The 22,958-nt window shown below is 38.6% G+C and overlaps 1 protein-coding gene across 1 annotated transcript in view; it reads right to left on the bottom strand.

Annotated features, from left to right (window-relative positions):
- The window catches only part of mrc2 (mannose receptor, C-type 2), a 47,203-nt gene that overhangs the window by 8,499 nt on the left and 15,746 nt on the right, over positions 1 to 22,958 (bottom strand). Inside the window, exons 8-23 of the mRNA XM_079876485.1 lie at positions 22,752 to 22,906; positions 21,102 to 21,206; positions 17,638 to 17,753; positions 17,375 to 17,523; positions 17,036 to 17,253; positions 16,050 to 16,192; positions 15,086 to 15,173; positions 5,484 to 5,646; positions 5,165 to 5,328; positions 4,536 to 4,704; positions 3,646 to 3,788; positions 1,637 to 1,751; positions 1,236 to 1,393; positions 908 to 1,016; positions 584 to 822; positions 339 to 504 (exon numbers count right to left, since the gene is read on the bottom strand). Of these exons, the coding sequence (XP_079732611.1) occupies positions 339 to 504; positions 584 to 822; positions 908 to 1,016; positions 1,236 to 1,393; positions 1,637 to 1,751; positions 3,646 to 3,788; positions 4,536 to 4,704; positions 5,165 to 5,328; positions 5,484 to 5,646; positions 15,086 to 15,173; positions 16,050 to 16,192; positions 17,036 to 17,253; positions 17,375 to 17,523; positions 17,638 to 17,753; positions 21,102 to 21,206; positions 22,752 to 22,906 (2,400 nt within the window). The remainder of the gene's footprint in view (positions 1 to 338; positions 505 to 583; positions 823 to 907; positions 1,017 to 1,235; positions 1,394 to 1,636; positions 1,752 to 3,645; positions 3,789 to 4,535; positions 4,705 to 5,164; positions 5,329 to 5,483; positions 5,647 to 15,085; positions 15,174 to 16,049; positions 16,193 to 17,035; positions 17,254 to 17,374; positions 17,524 to 17,637; positions 17,754 to 21,101; positions 21,207 to 22,751; positions 22,907 to 22,958) is intronic.

Below are 22,958 nucleotides of genomic sequence, written 5' to 3'. Positions count from 1 at the left end.
GTAAAGTGTGAGTATCAAGCAGCATCTCCAGGTGCTCCCTTGAGAACCAGACCTAAAAAAGTTATGTGCACCCCTGAATATAATAGTATATAAATACTACTACTAAAATAACTATTTTATACAGTGAATATTGCTTGCTTTAATAAAAAAAAGTACAGAAAATCTGTATCCCAATCAAAGAGTGAGCTAACTTTGGATGCATACTGCACATTTGGGTCAGTGTAGCAGGCTACTATATCTGGGAATTCCATGCATTTACAAAATGTACATACTGTCCAAAGAATATTACAAAAAAGGTATAGCATGCCATTCTGAAATATACTGTAACATTTTCTTACCCGTGTTAATTTCACAGATGGCTGCATTTAATTTTGTATTACAAGCAGCCACAGTCCATTGGCCCTCAGTGGTCATGTGACCACATCCATACATTTGCTTGGGCTCTCCATCCCTCCAGTCACTAAAAGAGATCTCCTCTTCGCCCAACCATGTGTAGCTTCGCCCCTGGAAATACAAGAAGCTTTTGCTGAAGCTCTGACATGTCAGGAGATGAGATGTACAACATGCACACAATGTCACTCACCCCATCGTTGTGTAGTCCAATCCAGGCGGGTTTGCGGAGAGTGCTGACGAGGAGGGTGAGGTAGGCATGTTGCCGTGGGTCCCGTACTGCAGCCAGTGTTCCATTAATGGATTCACACACCTGTAGAGCTGCTTGCCAGTCCAGACGCTTCTGCAAGATCCGGTACTGCACGCCATTAAATTCTAATGAGCCATCTAATGATGGTGGAAGAGGGTCCAGGCCAGGGGGCAAGGCAGGGTCTGGAAACACATGCACACAGGAAATATAACAGCATATACGCAATGCATATTTGTGTGTGTCTGTGAATCTGAGATGTTCCTGTACCTTTATCCTTCATGCAGATGAAGCCATGTTTCTCTGCGTCACATTTGCGAGACGCCCACATGCCCATCATCCGTTGAGGACTACCATGGAGAAGCACTATGCAGTTACCCTAATGGAACACACATATTGATGGGTAAATTTCTAAGTTTACAAATGATTGATCCTATAGACAGACAGACAGACAGACAGACAGATAGACAGATAGATAGACAGATAGACAGACAGACAGACAGACAGATAGACAGATAGATAGACAGACAGATAGACAGATAGATAGACAGATAGACAGATAGATAGAGTCATTCATAAAAAATAAAAAATCCAGTACCGGGCTTTTCATTTGTCTGTTGTCCACTGGTTCACCAGGCGCCCAGTTAGTGTAGCTAAGCAACCCAGGTTCAAACCACCTGAACTGAGCCTGAGATTCTGAAGTGAGCCCCACCCACACATGGAAACTGCTGTTGGGTAACAGAGTCAAAAGGAATGCTGATGAGAGAGAAAGAAATAGATAAAATTTGAGGTTAGCCTGTTATCATTCACACAAGTTATTGCAAAACAAAACAAACTGAAAACAGGGCCCTAAGCACCACAGACGTTGGGGCATGTCAGTCCCAAGATTCATAATAGTTATATATGATATAGTTATATATCTTATTCTTTCTTTTTTTTTCTTTCTTTTTTTTCACGTAACCTAGCTTCCCTTCTGTAGTGTGTGTGGGTTTGATTTACCCTGAACTCTGTGGTTTGGCACTGTCACTAGCGTGGCTCTATGTGTCAGACACGTTTTGGAGGCAGCCTCCCAAGTGCTACGACTCGACAGCTCCTCTCCAAACACCTTATAACACTGTTGGAAAATGAGGGAAAGAAACAGAATTCAGAGATTACTGATATGAGAAAATGTGCAATGTGAATATTCCTGGGAGAAAGGTCAGATCTGTATTTCCTTACATTCTAAAACACATCAAGAGAGTCAGCACACTCTACCAAAGAAGAAGTCATCAAATGTGAGATAAAAACAATATTTTACTGGAAAAAAGGGCAAATATTTTGGTCACATGTGACCTTGTCACAATGTCCTTGTCACAATGTCAAGCTTACAATACTTAGTGCAGGAGCCATCTTAATTTAAGGAGTCACATGGTTATAGATCACATGATCAACCAATATTATAAGCATCATGATATAAATAGATAGTTTACATCAAATTAGAGAACAACAACTGTACTTATGATTGACAAGAAGAGTTCCTGATTATTTTTACGTTCTAAAGAAAAAATACATAATCAAAATGTAATATCTTGCTTCATCAGTGAAACGACTGATTTTCTGACTGATCTGATTTTTATCCCTTTATCCCTGATTTTTACCCTACCTTTAAAAAAAAAACACTTTTCATGATCTAATAAATTCCTGGGGTCTCATTTATAAAGCGTGCGTACGCACAAAACGGGGCTGGAAACGTACGTACGCCAGTTCCCACGCAAAGGTTGTGATCTATAAAAAACAAACTTGACGGGAGAATGTGCGCACCTTTAAGCAAACTTTGAGCCGTGCGTACGCACATTCTGGAGACAAAGGGAATTGGCGACACCGATGGTGAGCTGGAGTTAAGTGTCTTTTTGGTCACTTTTAGACAGAAAATCTAAAGAAAATTAAACATATACAGAAAGATAATACAAATATAATTTCACTCACCAAGCCTGTCACTTGAAGCAAATATCCATCCCTTCTTAAATGTCCGCGCCAGCGAGCGCGTTGGGCCGTTTAGTGAAACTGACGCAAATAACAGTTTAAATAAATAAAATAATGATTTAAACTATGTTTTACTTCTGATATAAACATTTAGATTAAATATGCCATTCAAATTAATGGAGTTAAGCACTTAAACATGAAATCATTACTTAGAAGTTACAACATTTTTATATTCAAATTCAGTCAATAGAAATATTTGTTGTGGATGCGATGTTTTTGAACACTTTTCCTCTGGCATGCTGTGTTTTAATGTTTTAACCACATAGATAATTGCTTATCATGATAATACCAGATTGTCTGAGAAAATAGTTTCGTGCAAATAATGCCCAAGGCCTATCTGTTTCCATTAAAAATATAAATCAATTAAAAATACAATTCGGCCAGTGGAAAAGATTGAGAAAAACTTTCTCTGAAATGTATTTTACACTATTTGATTTATGTATTCAAAAACAAGGCAAGGATAGGCAACTACTTGATTTTTATTAATGTAATGTGTCTTGTACCGTTAAACGTTATCACGTGGATGAATAATCATATGCAAATGATATGCAGATGAGGATCTGCATAGTAAAACTAGGCATTGTAAGCTCCATATATGGTTATTTCGGGGAGGAGACGCATGTGCGCACAATCTTCCGCTGACTGGTATTTATAAAGTGAATTCTGCGCAGGTTCTGGCGTACGAACGGTTTTATAAATCTGAATATTTTTTTGCGTTCGCCATTTTTGGCTTTCGGGCGCACGTACACTTTTAGTAAGGTTCCTACGCACAGTTTTATAAATGAGACCCCTGAACAGTTGCAGTTAAGTCAAAGTAATGATACATTTATTAAAAAGTATAAAGTTTATATATATAAAAGAATTAGATTAACCTAAAACCAAAAGGCTGAAATAAAAACAAAATTTGAATGCAAACTGATTTTTTTTAACAACAACTTAGCCTTGCAAGTGTAAAAGCAGACAGGTTATGGGAGTGAATTTCTGACCTTGTGTAGAAAAGGACTCCAGCCCTGGGGGCAGCCGGCGGGTATGAGAGGAGGAGCGGGTGTGGGAGGCATGGTACCCGTCACATTTACCCTCTTACACACGTACGGAAGATCGACGTGACACTTCTGGTCTGCCCAGTCACCTGAGAAAACATTAAAGCAATTCACTTAACTCACTGCTGTTGAATCACATACCGGTATTATTCCCCAAAATAATCTGGACATTTAAAAGTGTTGAACCTTAAAGGAACACTTCGACTTTTTGGGACTTTAGCTTATTCAGCGTATCCCCCAGAGTTAGATGAGTCCATACACACCCTTTTCATCTCCGTGCGTGCCGTAACGCACCCACCGCTAGCCTAGCTTAGCACAAAGGCTGGAGGTAAACGGCTCCAGCTAGCATACTGCTCCCAATAAGTGACAAAATAACACCAACATTTTCCTATTTACATGTTGTGACTCCACAGAAGTAGCAGTGGTTCGCCTTCTGAGAATATAGTTCCCAGTATGTATATGGTTAGAAGATGGCTGTCTCATGTGACCTTGTTATTTGTACATGCTGTGACTATACAAATCACAACATGTAAATAGGAAAATGTTGGTGTTATTTTGTCACTTATTGGGAGCAGTATGCTAGCTGGAGCTGTTTACCTCCAGTCTTTGTGCTAAGCTAGGCTAGCAGTGGGTGCGTCAGACAGAGTTACGGCACGCACGGAGATGACTTATCTAACTCTGGGGGATACGGTGAATAGGCTAAAGTCCCAAAAAGTCGGCGTGTTCCTTCAAGCCCGTGGACAGTTTTAAGTTTATTAAATTATAAATGTTTTAAAATGTGCAGTCAAAACTGGTGCATGTCAAATCAAGGTGAAGATGACATTTTCTGGTCAAACCTTTTGAGGCGGAGATTTGGACACATTTGGGCTCTTTGCTGATTGGTCGAGGCTGTCCTAGTCCCCAGGACACATAGTTGAGCACCGAATGATCAGACCACCTTAATCTCCCATCGTTCTTAAATGTGTGTAACCCAACCCACCACAGATCATTTTCTTTGCGGGACATCTAGACACAGTGAAATATACAAATCTTGGTTGGTATTTCAAATACATTTCATATACAGGTAAGATTAAAAGTATATATATATATATATATATATATATATATATATATATATATATATATATATATATATATATATATATGTGTGTGTGTGTGTGTAAATAAACTCTCCATTCAAAATATCCACCCCAAATATTTTGTAAATTTACACTCATGTCATTCCAGCTCCATATTACATTCACAATTCAAATAACTGTTACCAGTCAACGCCCTGACATTCTGTCTGAGATTTCATTTTGAGTATCATATAAGAAAGAAAATAATGTAAGGTTGTAATGACATGAAGGAAATGCAGACAGTATTTTCATTTTTGGTGTTTCATTTTCCTTTAAGTGTAGATCACAATAGCTGTCATAAGGATACATCTTAGAGGACAGTGTGTGTTTGTGTTATGTGTGCGTACCTTGCGTAAAGTGCTAACCAAAAACTGATTCTCCTTAGGAGAGTGCATGGAGACCAGAGAGGCGCCGTTCCAGTTGCAGATCCTCTGAGCCTGTTCCCACGTGGAGCGATGTTCAAACATTTTATACTGGGCCTCCTCAAAGTCAACCCACGCTAAATCAGTGTCTACACAAAGACACATACTTATAGTAATCTCACATTACTTAGATTCAAAATCGTATTCAGCTCACAAACAAGCTTGTTTCGATTATATTAATGTGTTATATTTCTAAAGGCAAAAAAAAAGAGAAGATAACATGGTAACATGCACTGTGACAGACCTTCATGGCTCTCGGGTTCCTCTTCTACCTTCCCTTTAGGTATTTTGCAGATCCAGTCTAGCTCAGACTCACAGTGTGATACCAGCCAGTTGGTGTCAGCCATGTTAGCTGCTCCGCACTCAGCAGAACCATAATTCCCTCTGCCAAAGTTCTGATAGGCCACCTGAAAGAGAAAAAAGATTACAGACTTTATATTGTAGAATTCCAAGCAAAAAGCTTGTGTGGCGGTACTATAGTAAAGTAATGGTAGCAGATCACAATACCATGGTACATTGATATTTGCTGTGGTACTTCAAAGAATACAATGGTAGTACATTTTTGTTAATTTGTTATTTTATTTCACCCAAAAATGAAAATTATGGGCCATAAGACCTTTGTTCAACTTCAGAACACAAATTGAGATGTTTTTGATGAAGTCCAAGAGCTTTCTGTCCCTCCACAGACTGCAATGTTATTATTACATTTACATTTATGCATTTAGCAGACGCTTTTATCCAAAGCGACTTACATTGCATTTCAAGGTACACATTTACATTCTCATCAGTTCTTGCTTTCCCTGGGAATCGAACCCACGACCTTGGCTTTGCAAGCACCAACGCTCTACTGTTTGAGCAACAGGAAAAAACTTTTTGGGCGGAAAACTTTTTGGAAAACTTTTTGGGCGAAAAAAAAAATTGTTGCATTTTTTTTATTTTTGAGCACAAAAAAGTATTCTCGTCATGTCATAATATTAAGGTTGAACCAATGTAGTTACATGGACTGTTTTAACGATGTCCTTACTACCTTTCTGGGCCTTGAAAGTGGCAATTACATTGCTGTCTATGGAGGGACAGAAAGTTCTCGGATTTCATCAAAAATATTTTCATTTGTGTTCTGAAGATGAACAGAGGTCTTACAGGTGTGGAACGACATGAGGGTGAGTAATTAATGACAGAATTTTTATTTTTGGGTGAACTAACCCTTTAAGAATCTTTTTTTGCTCTAAGGCAGTGGCTCTCAAACAGGGGGTCGGGGCCCACTAGAGGGCCTTCCAAAGGGCTCTCATAATTATTTAAAATTAGACGAGACAAGCACTAAATTCAACATTCTTAATTAGTACTGGATATCATTTATTATCCTGACTTAGAGCCCGACCGATATGGATTTTTGGGCGCCGATGCCGATTAAAAAAAGCCAGATACCGATATATCGGCCGATATTATTTATGTGTATATTATAATACAGTAGCAATATTATTTATGTGTATTATAGTACAGTAAGTTTGGACACACTTTCCAATTGGTGTGTACAAACTTTTGATGGGTACTGTATATAGAATACACAGTATAAACAGAATAAATATATAAACGTTTTGCAATGATCACTCAAATGTGGTGATCAAACACTTGTGTGGCAAAGATATGTAATGGAGGCAGGGTGAATGATAGAATGAGAATTTGAGCTGTAACCAAACTAGTTTGCATTGCATTTTATATTATATTATTCTAAATACTGTTGCATAATCTTCACTAACGACTTTGTATTTTAATTTAGTCACGTTATTTAAAACATAACTTGTATCAATAAATATATCAAAAGTGTCACTGACAAAACCTTATCTTCTATTTTTAATCTTAATTTCTCTAATATCTACCAGTTCTCAGAACTCAGATCTTTTTAGTAAAGTAAAATTAATAATATCATAATGAAAACGTTTATAATTACATATGTACAGTAGTTTTATACTATTTTAAATAAGTAGTAAGCAAAATGTACTAAACGTGAAACTAGGCTACTCTTAATGCAAAATGGCCCTATAAAGTGTTATAATTATATAAATTATTGGAATATTGCTTGATGTTGTAACGTAGCAGAATGAGCTTTAACACTGTGTCTACACCGGACGCGGACGTTATTTTTTGCCACTTTTGCCAGTTCTTTGTGACAGCTTTTAGGTGCTTTATTGGCAGCGCCATCCTTACATAAATCACCGCACGCCAGAGCATGTGAGCGGAGTGGAGCGGGAGCGAGCGGATCTTGGACAGAGCGCAGAGCGGCAATTTCAAAAGGACGGAGCGTCGCATTTCCAGCTCCAATTTCGCTCACACCACGAGTCTGAAGCATGCTCAGTCAAGCCTGACCCTGAATCCATTTGTCTTGCACAGTCATCAACAGTAGACTATTTTCAGGCAAAACTCGGCTCAATAATGGAGTTCAAAAAGTACTTCAAAAAGTAAAATGAGAATTCATATACAGGTGTAGCCTATCAATATAAGTCGCTCCGGAGTAGCCTATAGCCTAAGGCGCAACAGTCAAAACATGCGCCATGAAGAAGAAAAAACATATATAGGCCTAGCCTCGCACTGGCCTAAAAAACAATGTTATGAACGGGACAGTTCTCCGTTACGGACGTGAGCGCTCTGAAAGCGGCACTAAAACTGCTTTAAAACTTTCACTGAGACCTCAAACAGAAAGCACAAAGCCTGTCTTTAAATTTAATTTCGTTTTGTATTAATTGTATCTTAATTTTAATCAATGTTTCATCAACCAATTGTCTGGATTTAATAAGAAGTAAATATATTAGAAAATAGATAACCACAATAAGAAGGCGCCGGCGTGAACCTGGAGTTTGTCTCATGAATGAACCGAAACTCAGCGTATAGCCTACTTGCCTCACACACCTGAGACATATATATAAAGCTTGAAATGTCTACTTTTAAACAGAAAAATTCAAAACGACAGAAAACAGACTGCTCTCCCGTATGAAATGTGCATTTCTCTCAGGCGCGTTCACTACTGCGAAGATCACGAGTCAGCATCTTTCCAGCCGTCAGACAAAAAAAAAATTTAAAATGTCTCCTGCTATATTTTACATATTCATAATCATTAATTTTGCCGGTTCGTTGTGACAGCTTTTAGGTGCTTTATTGGCAGCGCCACCCTTACATGTTACATGAAGGCATCAGCACTGAAAACATAGAGATTTTTTTTCTTTTGGGGGCATTTTGTTTGTGTTCAGACTTTCTCATTTGCCTGCGCGATGTTAGAGGACGCTGTTAATAAAGTTGCGAGTAGACCTACACATTGGATTCACGTTTATTATTATAGGCTATTTAAAAAAATACCCCAGTTTGGGGGGGGCGCTCGTGCGCAGTAATGGAGTAGACGTGTTTTCGGAGTGCTCCGTGACATCTCCTTAATTTTACTTTCATATTATTGCACTTTAACTCTATTTTACGCTGATTTGCCCTTAAAACTTTGCTGTAACCTGTCGGGAGTGGTTTTACGCCGACATGCCTAAGAAAGACGATAGTCAGAGGGATGCATCCAAGACGAGCTCGTCGGCCGCTAGCAACGATGCGATACTAGCTGGTATTGCTAGCCATGGGGCTGAGCTCGCGAAAATCACCTCTCTCATGGATGCCCTAAAGAAATCTCTGGAGGGCCGTCTCGACGCAATTGAAGTAACGCTATCATCGCTTCAGAAAAAAACCCAGGAAACCGAGCGCCGCTTTGATGATTTCGACGAAGCCTTGTCAGCCAGTGACAGCCGCATAACAGCTCTGGAAGCTACGTGCAGCGAGCTACAGGTGGCTAACGGTCTCCTCAGGGCGAAAGTGAACGACTTGGAGGGCCGCTCCCGCAGACTCAATGTCAGGATTGTGGGCATTAAAGAAGGGGAAGAGAAAGGCAGCCCTACTGACTTTGTTTCTAAGTTGATTCCAGAGTTACTCGGTCACGATAACTTTAGCAGACCTGTAAAAATAGACCGCGCCCACCGTAGCCTGAGACCGAAGCCTCAACCTAATGAGCGGCCACGGATCATCATCGCCAAGGTCCATAACGATCGGGATGTGCTCGACATACTGCGACTCAGCCGTCAACAAGCACCCCTGTACTATCACGGTGAGAGAGTCTCTATTTTCCCTGACTACACGGCGGAGGTCTCGGCACAGCGGCAAGCCTATACAAGCGTGAGGAAGCGGCTAACCGAAGCTGGTGCTAAATGTTCCCTGCGTTTTCCAGCCAAGCTCCACGTCGACTACAATAACACAACGAAGATGTTTGTGTCACCTGCTGATGCTGAACGGTTTGCCAACTCGTTAGGCCCAGCGAATGACTCTTAAATCCTATATATCATAGGCTATTATTATTGTGTATAGTATATATGTATATCTATCGTTATACATAGATTATATGCACATATATTTTTTTTTTCTCGCTCTGGATATTTTCTTATTCCACGTTTTGATAAAGGTTCAGGTTTAACTTTTACTTTCAGTTGGTCGTTGATGCAGCATAACGTCATGTATTTAAATAGCGTTTCACACAGTGTCTTTTTCGGGTACACAAATCTATATCTGGGAGTCTGGGACAATTTCATTCTTTTTTTAATTTTTTTTTTTATTTATTTTTTTTTTTATTATGATATATATATTTTTTAATATTGTTACTATAATTTTATTTTTATTTTTTTACCTTCGATTTTACTGATTGACACTCCCAGCTATGTTTATTAATTTATGCGCTTATCTTTTCATATATACACACTTCTCAGTGGTATTTTCTTCTTATTTTCTTAAATTTGATGATCTATGCTGCACCGTTTATACCCTTCCTCTTGTTATTTTCATCTCACCAAGCGTGTGTTCTGAATATCGCTTACTGAGTACTGTTTGTGGGTGCAATTTAACCATTTGTTAATGTGTTGGAGATGCGCACGGGGCCCCGTGGTAAGTGGGCTTTTTTTGGTGTGTAATTTGGCGGGCTCTGTTACCCGGCTGCCTCCTTGTTAGCTAGTGGGATGTACCGCTTAGTTCTTTTAGCGGGTTTGGGTCTTTTGGGGTTTTTATTTGTTTTTCTTTATCTGTCTTTTTTTATTATGTTTTGTTTTGCCAGCCCTTTGTATGTCACGTGTCCAACTTCATCCTATGTCCCTCCACATAGATATATGTCATTTATTCACTTAGATCAGGGATGAGTCACATCACTTTTACCACTTGGAATTGTAGGGGTATGGGCAGGGCTCTTAAACGAGGTAAAGTATTTTCACATTTGAAGTCCCTGTCGTCTGATATTGTATTTTTACAGGAGACCCATATTCAGCCTTCAGAGCAGAGGCGCTTAAGATCTGCGTGGGTGTCACAGGTGTACCAGTCCACCTTTTCCTCCAAGGCGAGGGGGGTTGCCATTCTTGTTCGCAGAACCATCCCATTTGTATTCAAATCCCAGACTACCGATCCAGGTGGGAGGTTCATACTTGTTACGGGTACGGTTAACTTAGTCCCTTTAGTCCTCTTAAACATTTATGCCCCAAATTTCGATAACCCCGATTTTTTCTGTAAAATATTCAACCTTGTCACAGAATACAATGATTTCAACATAATTATCGGCGGCGACTTTAATTGCTATTTTGATCCGCTATTGGATAGGTCCTCCTCATCCGTGGCCCCATTATTGAAATCGGTCTCTGTTCTCAATAACCTTGCCAATTCTTTAGATTTGGTTGACATATGGAGACACCAGCACCCCCTAGAAAAGAAATTTTCTTTTTTCTCCCCCGTGCATGGCAGTTTCACTAGAATTGATTATATGCTGGTTGACTCCAGACTTATTTCAAATGTAATAAGCTCAACTTACCACAGTATCTTAATTTCCGACCATGCGCCCCTTTCATTGGTGATTGACTTTAAACTTTATGCCCCTCAATATAGCTGGAAATTCAACCCTTCTCTATATCTGGATGACACGTTCAGGGCCTATATATCAACCAAAATTGTTGATTTTATGCTCACTAATGACAACGGCGCTGTCTCTGATTCTACTTTGTGGGAGTCGTTTAAAGCCGTGATAAGAGGGCACATCATCTCATATCAGTCTTCTCGCAAAAGGGCCAGGATCAGGCATCGCACTGATATTGAGGCTGAACTAGCTAAACTGGAGAAGGAATATCAAAACTCAGGCTCTGAAGATACTCTTAGCTCTATTTTGAAAGTGAAATACGAATACAACCATATTCTGGGTGAGCAGGTTGGGAACTATATTCGCAAACTAAAGCAGAAGCACTTTGAGTTGGGTGAGAAGGCTGATAAATTGCTCGCTAGGCAACTGAAGGGCGTCATTTCTGATAGGGCAATACATAAAATTTCCTCCTCCACCGGTCAGCTATTAACTGACCACAAGCAGATTAACGACAGATTTTTTAGTTTTTATAGCCAGCTATATATTTCCAGATCTATTGCCACGGATACAGATATTGCCAATTTTCTTCATACTCTAAACATTCCAGTTCTTTCTGAGTTTGCAAGACTAGAATTGGAATCTGAATTTACACTGGAGGAGATCAGAAACGCTATTCGTTCTTTTCCCGGTGGCAAAGCATGCGGTCCAGATGGGTTCGGGATAGAATTTTATAAGACACACATAGACGTTATTGCCCCACTTCTACTGCGGATGGTCAATTGCTCAGTGAAAAAGGGTACTTTCCCCCATACTCTCTACGACGCCCACATCTGTGTCCTATTAAAAAAGGACAGAGACGAAACAAATGTCTCTTCGTATCGTCCCCTATCCCTTCTTAACTCCGACCAAAAAATTATAGCTAAAGTCCTGTCCAGCCGGTTAAAAAAATATATTGCCACTTTAATTCATCCTGATCAATCAGGTTTCATTCCCGATAGATTTTCCTTTTCAAACACAAGGTGTTTGCTTAATTTAATGTATTCAACTAAACTGCCCCACTCTGCTGTGATCTCTCTTGATGCCCAGCAGGCCTTTGATCAGGTGGAATGGAAATATATGTTCGCTGCACTTGACAAATTTGGATTTGGGTCGAAATTTATGAATTTATTAAAAATGCTTTATGCTGCTCCCCAATCTTCTGTTCTAACCAACCACGAAAGATCTCCACCGTTCCCATTACACCGCGGCACCAGGCAGGGCTGCTGCCTCTCTCCAATGCTCTTTGCTCTAGCTCTTGAGCCGCTGGCCATTGCCATTAGAGTCAACCCCCAAATTTCCGGCATAAGGTGCGGCACATCCGAGTGCACCATTGGTCTATACGCAGATGATATAATTCTGACCCTTTCAGATGTAAAAACATCCCTTTCACCCCTTCTTAATCTGATAGATGGCTTTGGACGACTCTCTGGATTTACTATAAACTGGGAGAAATCTGTTTTTATGCCTTTATCTAATGGTCTTGACTCCATTTTTCTTCATAATCTGCCCTTTAGAGTATCCCATGAACATTTTTCTTACCTGGGGATTAACATCCCCAGAAATCCAAAACTTCTCTTTAAACTTAATTATATGGATCTGATTGGCAAGCTTAAGTGTATGATAGATAAGTGGAAACTTCTCCCCCTCTCATTGATTGGCCGTGTCAACATTGTTAAAATGGTTGTGCTCCCAAAATTTATTTATTTATTTCAGAATGTGCCCATCTTCCTAACTTCTTCCTTTTTCAAGACGTTAGACTCTATTATCATGCCCTTCGTCTGGGCCTCCAAGCCTGCCCGTATTTCAAAGGCCCACTTACAGAAGTCCACGGAGGAGGGTGGTTTAGGCTTGCCTGTCTTTCGGCATTACTACTGGGCCTGTAACGCCAGAGCATGGGTTTTCTGGAATCAGTCCATGGCTGTGGGGTCAGAGGTGTGCGGTCCCGGCCCTAGATGGCCTGAGATTGAGCTTAGTAATGCTGTGTCACTTACTGGTGCCTCCTTGTCAGCCATTTTATTCTCAAAACCTGATATTAAAATTAAATCGTTATGGAATAATTTCTTACTCTGCAACTCTATAAAAATTTTAAAGCAAATCAAGGTAATTCTGAACCTCCCAGAAAAGTCAATCCATGCCCCCATATGTCAGAACCCCTGTTTCAAGCCTGGTATGATGGATGCTGGTTTTATGCAGTGGTCAAATAAAGGTATAACTACTATCAGAGATCTCTACATTGATAATCACTTTGCTTCTTTTGCCCAACTCCAGGCTAAATTTAAACTCTCTACTAATCAATTTTTTCGTTATCTACAAATTAGGAATTTTGTCAAGCATACTTCTTCTCCTCTAAATGCGACCCCCATGCAACATGACTTTTTTGATATAATGACCACCCCTCCCACCTCCAAACGTTTGGTCTCTCGGTTGGTTAATCTCTTCGTTGTGGCAACCCCATCTCTCCATATTAAAGAGGCGTGGATCAAGGACACTGGCGAAGTTATATCTGATGAGTTATGGGCGATAGGTTTAAACAGGATAAAATCATGCTCTATTAATGCTCGACTTCAGCTTATCCAGTTTAAAGTAGTTCATAGGTTGCACTATTCCAAGACTAGACTGAATAAATTTTTTCCTGCTGTTTCCCCAACTTGTGATAAATGCAAATCAGCTGAGGGAACTCTTGGGCATCTTTTCTGGTCCTGCTCTAAGCTCACAAGATTCTGGGTTGACATTTTCAGTTTGTACAGTGCTGTTTATAATAGACAACTGGCTCCTGACTGTCTCTTAGTGATATTGGGCTGCTCCAACGATTCTTTGGCTCTTCCTTCTGCTTTACAACAAGCCCTCATGTTTGGTATGACCATCGCAAAACGAGTTATCCTAAAGGAGTGGAAATCAGCTTCCCCTCCTTGTTTCAAGTGGTGGCTTAATGATATGGTTTCCTGTTTATACCTTGAAGAAATACGGTTTTCTATGTCTAACTCTCTAGATAAATTCAAGAAGATCTGGGGCCCTTTCATAGATTACATCAGGAAGAAGAGCCCACTAACTGGGACCTAATTTATTCATTTTTATATATATATTTTTTATTCTATTTATTTTTTATCCTCACTGAGTCCCTCACTCCCCTCAGGTACAGGCTTCCTTGACTTAATCTGTGGACGTTTTAGGGCATCTGCTCAGTGAATGGACACGTATATGTATACCTTTTCCTTTTTATATTATGTGCGATTGCTGGCTGTTTGTGTTTGTTTATTTTTGTATTGTTTGTATTATGTATGTAAAAAATCTGCATAAATAAAATAATAAAAAAAAAAAAAAAAAAAAAAATACCCCAGTTTTTATGCCAGTCGTATCATTTTATTTTGTTGTATTTATCCGCCACACACCTTGAAGGCCGGTCCGTGAAAATATTGTCTGATATTAAACCGGTCCGTGGCGCAAAAAAGGTTGGGGACCGCTACAAGTGATATACATGTAGATTTTTTTTCCTTTTTTGGAGCGAGCTGGGGGCGGTTTGAGTGGAGCGCGAAGCAAACTGCGTTGAGCGCTGAGCGAAAATGAGCAGAGCAGCCTGATGTAGCTTTGAGCGGGGGAGCAGTGGGGTGAACAGTTCAGTGAGCGATGAGCGGAGATTCTCACTGCTCCACTCCACTCATATGCTCTGCCGCACGCTGCATTTTTTTAAATATTAATTTATCGGCCATTATAAATGCCGATACCGATAGTTAGGAAAATGCCTAATATCGGCCGATAATATCGGCCCGCCGATATATCGGTCGGGCTCTATCCTGACTTAGTATTAAAATAACCATTAATATTATTAAAATATTCATTATACACACTGCTGTTGTAGTACAATGAAATACAATGAAAAATTCACAGTATTTTAAGAAACTCACAGCTGATCCGTCACTCCATGTCCAACTGTCACTATTCCGGCGTGAAATCCCGATCCATATCCAGTGCTGCTCATGATCCTCCGCCTCCCTGTCCACACATAGCCAATCAGAAAGCAGAACTGTTAGACACTACTATACCTTTAACAGGCAGTTTTCACATGATGCTTTCTACTCATAAAAGGTAAGTTCGACTAAATGAGGCGCTGCGCAGACCAATCGTAATGAATTCTATTTAGAAATTTTGTTAAAGACGAGACCAGCCGCCCCAAATCAGCTGCACAGGCTCTGATGACGACACAGCTGTTTCACGATTGGCCTGATTCGCATTCAGCAAATCACAAATTCATGTTTTTAAAACAGTAAAAACTCTTTTCATGTAATCTTAATGTTATATTGTGTCATATTTATCAAAATAAAACTGATTAACATAAATGTATACATTTATATATAATGTCTATAAAAATATAGAGCCATTTTATTGGTATTTAAATACTATAGGCTTATGTTGAACTCTATTCTTGTACATTTGGCACTGTATTAAGCAGTATATAAAGTAGTGAATGAAAAATGTTTCTGTTGCTTCATGAAAACGTCTGAAACTTCGGTGTATTTGACAAATATTGTATCTAATGCACTTCATCTGTGATAAAGTACGCCTCAAAAGCGTCACTACAGGATTACAGGAAGCAGAAAGTGTCTGACTTCTTATCTCCGTTTTCATCTCCTCCCCACCTGCAACAGGCACATCTCGCCCCGTCGGTGGAAGCCTAGTATAGTTCAACTCGAACACAACTATTGTATAAGACAATAACTAATCTTACACATAAAAAAACATAAAGACATTCTATTTCTGGAGTATCTGAGTGTAAAAACTGGTGAATAAAGAAAACTTTACAAAAACATGAATTCTCACACCCTCATACATTACAAACCCACACCTGTACCCTTCATCACACACACCTACCCGAAGGCCTCATGGAGGATCTTGAAGACAAAGGCCTCTTCCTCTGGCGTGCTGAGGCTGGTGAGCTGAGCTCCATGTTTCTGGCAGAATTTGTGAGCTTGAATCCAAGTCAATTTCTTCTCCAGTGCACCTGCATGAAAGACCTACAAAAGCACAGCGATCACTGACACCAGGGCTGGACAAAATTCAGTTTTTAAGAATATGCTCAGTTTTTGAATTGAACAGCAACACTAACAGGAGGTTGATCTGGAATTTGAATCGGAATGACAGGGATAATTCAACTCAAAAGATTTGTGATTATTAATTGTGTGATACATTTGTGGTCATTAATTGTGTCATTTTATTCCATGATAGGTTAAACAATTACTGTCAAAACAATTAATGCAGTCAACAAAAAGAGATTTTAATTTCAGCACCATGAAACATCCATGATTTGTTTGACTGCATTGTAAAGACTTTAGGTTAAATTAGAGAGCAATCTGGGAAAATACATTTTTAAATTGTTAATATAATGGGAAGATTCATATAAAAAAAAAAAACTACACTAACAGAAATGATATGACTTTGCAGGTCAAATTAATTTGTTTAGAACTTTTCACAATACACTTTGTTTCAAAGCAGCTTTACAGAAAATCATGATGTTCAATATCTAAATTTCTTCATGCCTTGTAGTTGCATTTAGCAGACTAGTGCTGGGCAATAATATAGTTTACATTTTGCAAAGATACAAGCAATCAAGCAGTTGAGATTTACTAATATATATTGCCCTATGTGAAGATAAAGCTTTTTATAAAGAGCTGGGTGATAATATAAACGAATTTTGCAATTTAAAAACATCAGACATTTGATTTGCTATATTGTATGAACTGTATAGATCCAGATATAGATTTATATATAGAATCTGCATCCAAATACAAATTCAGTTCAAATTGGAATTTACAAGGTGTTTTCAATTTCAAAGTGGTGCACAGCTGTGACAGACACACCTTGTAGCAGTGGTGGAACGTATTGGTGCTTTTCCATCCTGATGGGCATGACCCTGTCAGGGAGGGCGTAGGCTGAGGAGCAGGAGGGCTGGGGATGAAAGAAGTCTCCTGATTCTGTTTGCAAATGTATTTGGAGCGGATGCTGGCACAGTCCTTCACCTCCCACAGACCCATGGCCTGACCTGTCACCATCACCACACAGCCTCCCTTCATCCGTGCTGCACATGATTAGCATTTTTATGGTTTAGTACCAAATGATAAAAGGAATGATATACAGACACAAGCTATTCAGGTGCACACATGCTCATCTCATAAATACGGTCGCGTGTGTTTCTGTACCTGGTTCGTCTCTGTTCCAGTTGGTGTATGTGAGCTCGTCTCCCGTTATCCAGTGGAAGGGGCCGGTGCTATTCTCATTATACAGGCCGAGCCAGAACTGATCAACAGACCGTCCAAAAACCAGGCTGCTCACAAAGGCCTGCTCAAACCTGGAAACATGCACACGAGCACCTCATAAGTTGCTCTATAATTTGGTGATTTCAGGAAAAAGCACACAAGCTGAATACAAATCCAGTCCATGTTGCAAGGCTTGTGTCCAGTACCTGTTATTAATAATGGCGAGCGTAGCATTGTTGCTAGCGCACATTCCTTTTGCATCACTAAAGGGTAGAGACTCTTCTCCAACCTTGAAACAAGAAGGACTGTGCCATCTCCAACCCTGAGGAGATTCACCAGAGGAAAAGAGTTTGCAGGGTTATAATGCATTATATTATTCTTGCTTATAAATATTGCACTGATAGATGCTCCTGAACAGTTCAGCATATTTTTTTGTGTCGAAATGTTTTATGTATCGATACACCAGAAAGAAAATCATTTGTGGGGGCATAATCTGGAAATTTGTTTTAACATTATTTAAATTGTTTGCATTTAATTTTTCTAATTAAACGCATGACCACCAACACAAACTAGCACAAACCAGTCTGGACTAGCAAGGAATTAGACCATACTGGTCTAAGCTGGTTCTGTTCGAAGGTGAATTTGACCTATGGCAAAATTAATAAAGCCCCCCTCCCCCTCCCACATGCGCACACACATGTTTGTTTCACTATATTAGTGAGGACATTGCATAGACTTCCATTGTTTTTATATCAGGTTAATGATATTTTCTTTTGCCTACCCCTAAATTACCCTAACCAATTACAGAAACATGTGCAAAACACTAGATTTAAATAGAAATGGCCGATTTATAAGCCTTTTTAACTAGTGAGGACCAGTAAAATGTCTTCACACATCAGTTGTCATAATATTTGACTATGAGTGAGGACATTTGGGCTTCACAAGAATAGCCAAACTTGTACACAGAAAGACACACATACACACACAGACACCCACATTTTAAGGAATGTATCTAAATGACACGTCAGCACTTGGCAAGAGGCGGTAACTTGACCTGTCGGCCGGCTGTCTGTTTAAGACATTACTGAAAGACAGATGTGTTCTCTCATTGTCTGACAATGACAAACTCACAATGACTTTAATAAACATTACATTCTCTAACTAGATTTTCATCAGCAGAAAGTGCTTGCTAAGCAGCAGAAGAATAGTTTGAATGCCTTATAAACTGATTGCAATTTGTAAAGCTCAATACGTGGAAGAGAGATCAACAATAATATGCAATGTAGATATGATTTCAAAAGTTTGGGGTCGGTAGGATTTTTAAAAATGATTTGAAAGAAGTCTATAATGCTCACCAAGGCATATTATTATTATTACATTATTACAACTTAAAATGTTTTCTATTTTAATATTATCACGTTTAGGTGTCCCCCCCTCCTTTGTTAGTTCATGTGTGCCTTGGTTGCTCTTGTGTGCACTCATTTGTTTTCATAGTAACCCATTAAGTTCACCTATCTTGTTTAGCTCTATTCTTTGGTCTGTGTATTTATACCCTCGCTCTGTTCAGTTCAGTTCTTTGTCTGGTGTTGTCTATGTTAAGCTTGGTTTATGTTACTTCTGTGTTGCTCTCCTGTGCCAGAGTGTTTTGTTTTATTTAGTTCAATAAAGTAAGACTGCTGCTAATACATCCTCTACTTGTCTCATTGTGAAACCAACCATGACAAATATATAAAAAAAATATAAAATAAATCCTGTTATTCCTGTGATGTCAAAGCTGAATTTTCAGCATCATTACTCCAGTCTTCAGTGTCACATGATCCTTCAGAAATCATTCTAATATGATGATTTGCTGCTTAAGAAACATTTGTTATCATTATCAAAACAGTTGCGCTATTTAATTTTTTGTGGAAATACTGATAATTATTTTCAGAATTCTTTGATGAATAGAATGTTTGAAAGAACAGCATTTATTTGAGATAAATCTTTTGTAACATTATACTGTAAATGTCTTTACTGTCACTATTGAGGAATTTAATGCATACTTCCTGAATAAAAGTATTAACTTAAAACTATTAAAAGTCTTTAAATGGTAGTGTAAATAAATCAGTCAATCATAATTTCAAATCATAATCAAACCAATCAATATCAATATGCAAAAATTGTGCTAATAGAATTGCTGACGGTTAGATTTTAATTAGGGCTGTCAAAAGATTAATCGCGATTAATCGCATCCAAAATAAAAGTTTGTGTTTACATAATATATGTGTGTGTACTGTTTATAATTATTTTGTATATATAAATACACACACATGCTTGTATATATTTAAGAAAAATGTTGATTTTTGTATAATTTATATATAATATAAATTATATATAAATATATACAGTATATGTATGCAAATATTTCTTAAATATATACAAGCATGTGTGTGTATTTATATATACAAAATAATTATACACAGTACACACACACATATTATGCAAACACAAACTTTTATTTTGGATGCGATTAATCGCGATTAATCTTATGACAGCCCTAATTTTAATGAATGATCATTCTATCAGTGTAAGTCAAAAATTGCTGAAATGATCTACAAAATGAAGTTTAAATGGGACTGGAGTCCCAAAAGCTAATTGTTGAGTAGAAAAATAAAAAGTAAAATGAAAAAAATACTGGAAAGCACAGTAATTATATGAAATTGACGAGGCACACATCACGTTTACTAATGCTCCAATGTGATTAAAACAACCCCCAATCCTAAATATTAAACTGGAACAAACCATCCATTTGTGCTATGGATATGAATGATATCTCAAATTGTGCAGCTTACTGAAGAAATGTGAAGAAACATTTAAGAAAGAAATTTTTTTTGCCCGGTGGATGATAAACAGGTGAAAAAAATCCCACAGACCTATATTAGAGGAGGGGCCTGAGTCATATCTCTAGAGCAGAACATCACAGTGAAACCACCCAGAACTGCATAGCAAGCATCATACTAAATACCCATCAGAACACTTTTATAACCAAAGAGCAGCGCCCTGGTTTTGCATGTGCAAGAAAAGAAGGGAAAGAAGTAACTTAGTCAAACAGTCTAGTAACCTCTGAACTCTGAGGGTCACAGGGTCATAGTTCTTATTTAACAGATGCCTATTACCAGGGTCACAGCAAGATAACTGCAATAATGCACACACTCATTCAAAACAAAGGGGTTTCATGTAGAGAGACCTGAATGAAATGGGTGGAGGGGTGATAGACAGAATTTTGCCGATGTATGCATATTTTGTGTCTGTGAGTGCAACTTGGTCCATGACCTCAAACTTTTTTGAAAACAGTTATGAGTTACGAAGACTAGCGTGTGTGAGTCAGACTTCTCTGTTTATTGTATGCTTGTGGCAGGTCTGGGTCTACTGACCACATCTGGAGTTTTAAGAGCATGACACAGCAGAGACTGTGAATAGAGGCTTTATGCAGAGAGAAAGAGGGCAACAGAAAGTATGTAGAGGCGGGGGGGGGGGGGGGATCCAGCTAAACAGAAGAAACAAACAGAAGACTGCAGGAGCTGCAGAGAACAAAACAAGAACGTATAATTACGGGGTTAAAACAAATGAAAAGGGAAGAATGACACAGACGAATGGGAGACGGAAGGAAAAAGGCAACAGAGTGATTTACCCGTTTGCAGCCGTGGTCCTCTATCCGGTCGTCAGCCTTCTGAGCCGGTTTCTTACAGATCGAGGGCAGCGAGTAATTACATGGGCTATCGTTCCAGCGGCCCTCCTACAAACACACATACTGTATAATGAGGGGTTATCGCTATGAAGCTGCTGTAAATTTAGCCTTTTAGGACCGCTGTCTTAATCATGAGTTTAAGAAAAACCGATTCATATCCATTAGCATCAGTCAGATAGTTCTAAAAAGGATAAGGTTTGAAAAAACATTACATTAACACACTGTACCTTTAACTGAAACCTTTAACTTTTTACCTTTAAAGGGATATTTCACTGCTGGAAAGATGAATGTGTATTTAAATTGGGTCATTTATGTAGTAAAACTGTGAAATTATTTTAGAAGTTGGTGCCTTCTAGACTGAGAAAAGCCAGAAAATGAAAGACAACAACTCCCAGAATGCACTTGCTTCGCTGCCCTACGAGGCCGCTCCCAAGCCACGCCTACCGGTTACAGAGGGCAGTATCGGAAGAAATGATACAACTAGGCTACTAGTTGACTCGAAACTGAAAAGACGCCGTTTTAGATCCCCCTATGGGCGGGTTGAAAACATGCGTAACGAGCTCCTACTACTGACTGTAGTCTCTAGTCTCTGGCCAAAAAAGCCTCAGTTGACGCAAAATGACGATTTTTGCGTCATCTGAGTTTTTTTTCCAGACACACAATACAGAAATCTCTCGTCTCAGGTGGACATGAGGGAGGGAAGCACGGTCATTCTAAAATACTACTGGGTTTCTACTGATACAAAGCTTAATGCTAATCGGTGAAGTATCCCTTTAATTGAATCACAAAACATACCTGCCAAGAACCCGTCTGTCTATTTCATCCAAAAATTATATTTTGTTATATTTTATTTTTATAACATTTTTAATTATAAAAATGTTATAACAATTAAGCTCATTCAACATTACCAAGATTTTTTTATGCTTCTGGAAGAATTCTCTTTCACTCACCAAGACTGAAATCATTCTGATATGCTGCCCAGACAACATTTGTTATTATTATCAATGTGTAAAACAGTTGGATACATTTTTTCAGGATTCTTTAATGAATAGAAAGTTCAAAAGAACAGCATTTATTTGAAACAAAAACTTTTGTAACATTATAAATGTCTTTACTGTCACTGTTGATCAAATTAATGCATCTTTGCTGAATAAAAGTATTAATTTATTAAAATTCTTCCCAAAATAAAAAATCTTACTGACCCCAAACTTTTTAACGCTAGTGTATAATGTTACAAAAGCTTTCTATTTCAGATAAATGCCGTTCTTTGGAACTTTCTATTCATTAAAGTATCCAGAAAAATTTGTGCACAACTGTTTTCAACATTGATAATAATCAGAAATGTTTCTTGAGCAGCAAATCGTCATATTATAATGATTTCTGAAGACTAGAGTTATGATGATGAAAATTCAGCTTTGTCGTCACAGAATTAAATTACATTTTTAAATATATTCAAATAGAAAACAATGGATCAAATAAATGCAGCCTTGGTGAGCAGAAGAGACTACTTTTACATAAAAACATCTTACCGATCTAAAAGTTTTTAACAATACAGTGTGTAAATACACACAACATATAGTAATATATACTCACAGGGCCCCAGATGGTGACACAATCCTCGTTAACGCTTCGGAAATTGTTGGGTTCAAACGGATGCCAGTAAGTAAAGATGACTGGAGTGCGATCCGTCCATTCAAAGTTCATCTGCATAGCTGTATCATGTAGACCAATCCACAACTCCTCTATGTCTAAGAGACAGGAAGAGAGAGAGTCTGAATCATCATGGAGATTGTGCCAAAT

This window comes from Squalius cephalus, assembly GCF_949319135.1.
Source record: "Squalius cephalus genome assembly, chromosome: 1".
Lineage (NCBI taxonomy): Eukaryota > Metazoa > Chordata > Actinopteri > Cypriniformes > Leuciscidae > Squalius > Squalius cephalus.
Note: the sequence above shows the minus strand (reverse complement) of the source record. Positions and strands in the feature narration are given on the sequence as shown.